Source organism: Amblyomma mixtum, chromosome 6 (assembly GCF_055824585.1).
Source record: "Amblyomma mixtum isolate Tamu chromosome 6, ASM5582458v1, whole genome shotgun sequence".
NCBI classification, from domain to species: Eukaryota; Metazoa; Arthropoda; class Arachnida; order Ixodida; family Ixodidae; genus Amblyomma; species Amblyomma mixtum.
Window position 1 is genome coordinate 55600767 of NC_143017.1, and position 6831 is coordinate 55607597.

At 52.4% G+C, this 6831-nt stretch overlaps 1 protein-coding gene across 1 annotated transcript; it reads right to left on the minus strand.

The window, feature by feature from the left end:
• Positions 1–254: 254 nt before the first annotated feature.
• LOC149339191 (uncharacterized) lies at positions 255–1396 on the minus strand. Its single transcript, XM_089550418.1, has one exon. The coding sequence runs from the start codon at positions 1201–1203 to the stop codon at positions 628–630; it is 576 nt and encodes a 191-aa protein (XP_089406544.1). The 5' UTR covers positions 1204–1396; the 3' UTR covers positions 255–627.
• Positions 1397–6831: the final 5435 nt, after the last annotated feature.

A 6831-nucleotide genomic window follows, 5' to 3' on the forward strand; every position in this document is an offset into this window, starting at 1 on the left:
AACTCATGGTTTCAGTTTCGGTTCCAACATGACTGCTCCAGCTCGGCACTAACATAGAGCCATCATTTCTCTTCGGTAACTTATTCGCATTAAACCTTACGGTGGGGCTACGACCACTCAAAAGAGTGGTATGCGCAACAATGAGCTGTCAGTTTGTGCTGGAGCATAAACTGCGTTGTTCGAAAGCGTTCAGCAGGACCATGGAGGACGGAAAATTCCTTTCTCCATTGTGAAGACAGAAAAAAACAACGTGATTATGTTCAGCTTTTTATTCTCCACTGGAAAATCTCCGGTAAAAAAAAAAACTTTTCGCCCTACCGCAGTACATTTAAGCACGTTTTGGACAAGTTTGTCGTTTATTCTTTTAACGTTAAAGTGCAACGCCAAGATAACAAAGGAGCAACAGAAACAAGCCTCCTCGCTTGCTTGAAGACCAAAGTTCTCGAAAGCCATCATCTGGAACAGTGCACTTGCAGTTAGCTTGGAGCTGCAGCAATACCCAATGTTTGAAGGCTTTCTTGGCGCACTTGTCTTGTCACACCGACAAAAAAAAAAAAGGCATGATGAGGTAGGGACGGAAGTCTAGGCCGGCTTGACTGCTCTCGAGGAAGTGTGTGAGCCGCCGCGTCATTCTTCGTTCTCTTCGGCCTTCTTCGGTTCGATCTCGTACTCTTTGAGCAGATCGGAGAACATGGCACGCTGCTTGTCTCGGGTGGCTTCGAAAATGTTCTCGTACCTTGCCTTAGCCAGAACCACCACGTTCCTCAGGTCTTCCGGTGACATGATCTTCTCGAGCTTCTCGTGCAGGCGCTCCAGGAGCCGCGAGACCTGCACCTTCCGCAGACGGTTGTAGTCCAGGTCAGCCAGCATAAGCCTGTAGCTGCACTCGTCCAGGATGCGGACTACGTGACGGGTGTTCTTGATGTCGCGGCACTCGACGCGGTAGGCCCGCGGCACGACCCGCATGGCGCGGCAGCGCATCAGGAACGCCGCGTTGTTGGCGTACGAGGCCAGGTCGAACATGGAGCGGAAGTAGCGGTTCACCAGCTCCATGGGGCGGCGGCCATAGGTCTTTCGCAGGTGCCGTTTCAGCGACGATGGGCTCTGCTGCTTGTTGGCCGACGTCTCGCTCATTTTGTCGTCCTTGCTGAGAGCGCTGGTCTCCATGGTGTCGCCGGCCGCCTTGTTCGACTCTTCGGGCATCGTAGCTGCTCACGCTCAGCTCGCTGCAAGGGGCGGGTCCCGGGTTCCGAACGGCTGCAGGTCACGCCGCACGAGCTGCTGCTGCTGCTGCTGGGCACGTTGTCCCGCGTGCTCTGCTTGACACGCTCGCCACGAGGGGCGCTGTCACTGGCGCTGCGGTTGCCTATCTAGGGCGATGACGACGACGCTTCATCTCGCGACAGAGGCGCAACAACAACGCCAAATGTCTGGTTTATCTTGCAAAGAAAAAGAAAAAAAATGAAAGGAATTGCTCTAGTGAAGCACTATGCGTCAACGGGGTAGCCGAATCTGCATTTCGGTGCGTCGTAAAGATGTGTGTGACAGTTAAGGGAGCTAACACGAGATAACTTGTCCGTCAGGCAGTCTAAGGACAGCAATCGCTATCGGGATTTTTGCGCTTATCTAATCGTTCCGGTCAAGTTCTTTTTTTTTTTCCGGTCAAGTTCTTTATTTTTACCATCTGCTCCGTGAATTTGCGTGTGGTCACTCTTCCTTTTCGGTTTGATTGTAAGAACCAGAGTAAAGGCATCTACGCGCCTCATTCCTTCCGTTCTGCTGTTGCTGCGTGCCGTCTTGATTAAAACTTTATAAACAGTTGCATTAGCCTTCATGACTCAACCAGACTTCACGTGTGATCGTGCTAGATTTCGACGGACCTCATTGGTTCTAGAAGCATGTACAAAATTGAATATTTTAGAATAATTGATTCGGCTGATCTTTATACGTAACTTCAAAAAAAAAGAAACAGAACTGGGAGCGTGTAACTTTCCTACCCTATTTTACATAAAAAAATAAATGAAAGGTCAAAACTTGGGCGAGAATTCCTACCCCTACTCGACTCGCCCAAACGTAGCTCTTGACGGCATCGCGGTGGGGGCATAGACGAGCACAGGTCACTGCGAAAGGGGCGCCAGTGGTCATAATAACGCTTGTTCATGCCTTCTGGTTAGAACGAAAAAACAGGGAACAAAGTATGTGCCTATTTTCCCAATGCCTGTTAAAGGGGGCCCACTGCCCCCATTCCCAGCCCGTGTGCGAGCGTATCGGTGGTATAGGGGGAGGAAATTCCAAACGCATTCCAAAACAACAACACACGTAAAAAAATTCAGGGGCCACTTTGGCTCTCTAAAGCGCTGCAAGGCGAAAGCATTTCCTGGCGCACTGTTTGGCACTGGCTGCGAAACTGTTTGTGCTGTACTAGTGCTTTATTTGACTACACACTTTGACTACACACTTTGACTGCTGACTTTAACTGCTTCTTTAGCAGGACTCTCTCTCTCTGCTTCGATGAGTTCGGTTGTATCCATGGCTATGATCGCAGTAATGAGGTATGAAATGTGGTCACCACGGACGCCTTACGCCCCTTGTAGGAGCAGACGACAACTATATTATTAGTTGTAGTGTGCTCCAAAAGGGGACGTAGGCATCCGCGGGTGACCTCATTACTTCGAATCCGCGCACTCTGACGCCATAACCATATCGACCAACCGAAAAGCGTGACACCTTTGCTCACAACCTTCCGTCCTAAACGATGAGGCTTTCGCCATAAAAGTAGAGAGCCCCCTGTTCATTTATTTCCACTTAATCCATTCTCATGGAGTAAGCGAGGCCCTCGCCGTCAGCAACCCAACGGCGAACGTGTACATATCCTCCTTCATTACTTCGTTTGCTGCAGCGGCACATGTCCAGCTGTCGCGAGTGGGCTCGCAGCTTCCACTCGTTTGGCGAGCACGACGGCCACGAGTACTGCCCAGCAGCTATTCTTCGCTCGTTGGGCGCGCGCAAATTAATCCTTCCCTTTGGCGTCGACAGATTCGAGGCAATTTCATATCTGCCCAACTGGCTGGGCATCCTGCAATACGCATTCCGAGGAGCTGGCGGAAACAACGATGGCCTCTCGGTGGAGCAAACCACTTTAATAACAGTCGCACGCATGTAGGTGCCAGCAGTGCGGCTCGAAACTGCTTGAATTCGTGCTGTATCTGCCCAAGCGGGGGAAAATTTGATGAGTAGTCCGAGTGGTAGAATAACGGTATGAAAGGATAGGGAAGAAAAGGAAGTGGACAACTGCGGATGGAAAAAGAGAGTAGGAGTAGCAAGCAGCGCATATGCCTTGTTCGCGTACTGCGGCCGCTCAATGCTGATTTAATAGGAAGATGATGTACTATAGCCCCTTTTTTGTTTACTCGATTCTTAAAACTATCACCAAAAACTGACAGTGGTTTAGCTCTGGTTAAAACCTGGAGGATTGCGAAAGCAACGAGGAGAGAGAAAGGGGCGATGGAGAGCGCGCGGCAGCGGCGGCGGCCCCGGCACGCTAGTTATGCGCCGCTACTGCGCATGCGCAACTGGCGAGCAGGGCGGTGGCACCTCTGAGTCACCCGCGCAGCGACGGCGGCGGCGCGCCTGTTGTGCGCCGTGTGACGTCATCGCTCCTCGCGCATGCGCAGTATGGCCTTTCGTCAGCTCCGCGAAATGGATCGGCGACTCGCGTAGTGCTGCTTTCGCAACAAAACGCCATACACGTTACCACGGGCTGTTTGCTTCACATGGTGCTGAGGCTTTGTGATTTGTACGGGCACTCTAAGACAAAAAGGAGTAAAACTGTCCTCTAGCTCACTACATTTTATAAAAGGAAGTACTCTAGAGTACAGATTACTCCCTTTTTACTCATATATAGGCATATTCGTGTTTAGAGCCTAACTGCGACATCGCCGAAGGTGTTTGGCGGCCGCAGAATTCCAGGTATCAACTGTGAACTCGCGTAGTGCTGTGTGGTTTCAAACTACCTTTCTACTTTTGGATAACGAAACTATGCATAGCGCCCACCAACTTTGGCGTAACCAGAGCCAGGACTTTCCAGCAGGGGAAACCAAACTTGATTGTAGCGCTTATTTTACCGTCCCCTTCTTCACGTCATGAATCTCTCAAGTAAGTGCGCACTCTCTCCGCCCACCTCTTAAGCATGTCGAGGGGGGGGGGGCTTAGAACAGGGTGTTGATGCTTGGGGAGCATGCTGGTAGAAACAGCGAAGAAAAGACGGAAGGCATGAGAGGAGGCGCCGCAGCACTACTGTGTATTGTGTCCTCTCAGGAGTAAATTGAAAAAATGCTTCCACCCCCCCCCCCCCACCCCCTCCCCTAAGTAGTTCACGCCTGCCATCATTGGTGCTGGTCGACATTTAAGAGTGCGTAATAAAGTGTCAGTCGATCTCGTCGTCGAGAGTGGATGTAACGTCGTGACAGCACGTGTAACGTGCACTGACAACGCACAGCGCATGGGCGCTTATGCGTTTCGCCACCATGGAAACGGTTGCCGCCAAGGCGGGGTTCATTGGTGGCCGTTTTTAAGGAAAGGAAATGGCACAGTAAGTGTCTCACATCTCGGTGGACACAGTGGTTAGGGCGCTCAGATTTTGAGCCGGAGTACCGGGTTCGAACCCGACAAGCCGCGGTGGCTCAGTGGTTACGGCGCTCGGCTGCTGGCCCAAAAGACGCGGGTTCGATTCCGGCAGCGGCGGCTGAATTTCGATGGAGGCGAAATTCCAGATGCCCGTGTACTGTGCGACGTCAGTGCACGTTAAAGATCCCCAGGTGGTCGAAATTATTCCAAGACGCGGGTTCGATCCCGGCCGCGGCGGCTAGAATTTCTTTGGAGGAGAAATTCTAGAGGCCCGTGTACTGTGCGATGTCAGTGCACGTTAAAGAACCCCAGGTGGTCGAATTTCCGGAGCCCTCCACTACGACGTCTCTCATAGCCTTAGTCGCTTTGGGACGTTAAACCCCATAAACCAAACCAACCAAATTATTCCGGAGCCCTCCCATGCGGCATCTCTTTCTTCCTTTCTTCTTTTACTCCCACCTTCCTCCCATCTCTTACGGCGTGGTTCAAGTGTCTACCGAGATGTGTGAGACAGATACTGCGCTATTTCCTTTCCTTGAAAACCAATTTAATTTAATTTAATTTCAGTCTTAACATTGGACAGGGCGATTGCCGTTAACAACACGAATAGCCTGTATTATAGGCACCTCGGAAGAGGGGGCAAGGGGGCGATCGCCCCTCCAACATTTCTAGAGAAGGGGCACCCTACCCCCCCCCCCCCTCCTTACCCCCTCCAACTGCTCGCACTCGTATATTTCCGACAGATATGCTTCGATTTTGGGGGAACGCTACATGGCGGTTCAAGCAAGCGGACGCACGTCGCATCGGTTCCGCACATTTTGACCAAATTCGACCGGACCGAATCATTCTCGCCACCGGATTTTCTTCGGAACGGAAGAAAATCTTGATCCCCAGCACTTGATCCTGGAGATCAAGTGCTGGATCCCCAGGATAGAAATTTCAAGCGTAGGACCAGTTTTCGGCTTTCTACCGGACTTGAAAGTTATACAGCGGGCGCCGGCCCGCTAACCCTAACGGGCCACCTAGCTCGACATCGTGAGAGCATGGGCCGCTAACCTTGTCGACGACGCCGACGCCTAGCATCGGCACCGTTTGAACGACAGACCAAATGGCGGGGCCCAGCCAAGACAACGATGTGCCACTACAATCACCAAACGTCCTTCTCAACGAATTCCAAGAGATGGATGAAGACGACTTCGGAGACGCCGACTTCGGAAGTGAGGACGAGATCCCGTCCGACTCCTCGTCGAAGCCAGCCGGGTACAACAACGATGCCAGCTGGGAGCTTGCACAATCCAAGCGCCAGAGAAAACTTCAAAGGCGAAAAGAACGCAAAGGCACGGGAACGGGCCCGGCCGCCAAACCTCCCGATGGAAAATTACCGGGTGATGCGACCGGCTGCAACAACAATGGATCAAGGGAGCAGAGCAGGCCTAGGCGAAGAATGCCGCCACTCCCCAGAAGCGACTACAAGATCATTATTCGACCTAAGAAGGACTCATGGTGAAGTCCCTCACCACGTCCACCAAGTAGCGCGCTCCATTGTCATGGCGTGCGGCCAGCAATGCAAGGACGATGACCTACTTGTAAGGCTTCGCACCGGATCCAATATCATTATCGTTAGCATCCCGCACGAGCAAACGGCCCAGCTAGTGCGGCACATTACCCGTCTCAAATTCGACGGAAAGACTTATGATGTAAACGCTTACGGGGCAGCACCGGAAGACGTCCTGCGCGGCGTGATCCACGGTGTAGACCCAGGTACCCCTCCTGAAGAACTTAAAGCACACTTACGAGTCAGAACTCAAGGAGTGACCATACTTCAGGCAAGGATGCTCGGAAAATCCAAGACGGCAGTGCTCACGTTCGACGGCCCGGTCTTGCCGAAATTCGTCATATATTACGGAGGAGAAGTACCATGCTACCAGTACCGCCCCACTAGGCAAGTGTGTTACGTCTGCTTCCAGCAAGGACACCGCTCCGACGTCTGCCTCACACCGAACATTATTGTGTGCGGACTGTGCGGAGTTTCAAACCCGCCCGACGACCACGAGTGCGCGCCCAAGTGCATAATCTGTGGCGAGGCACACCGGACCGGATCCAAGGAGTGCCGAGAGAGATTGAAAAAAGCAAGGCCAAAACCCACAGGAGGAAGAGGACGGAGCGACCAACGCGGGCGACCACCCAAGCGATGGCTCAGCTCAG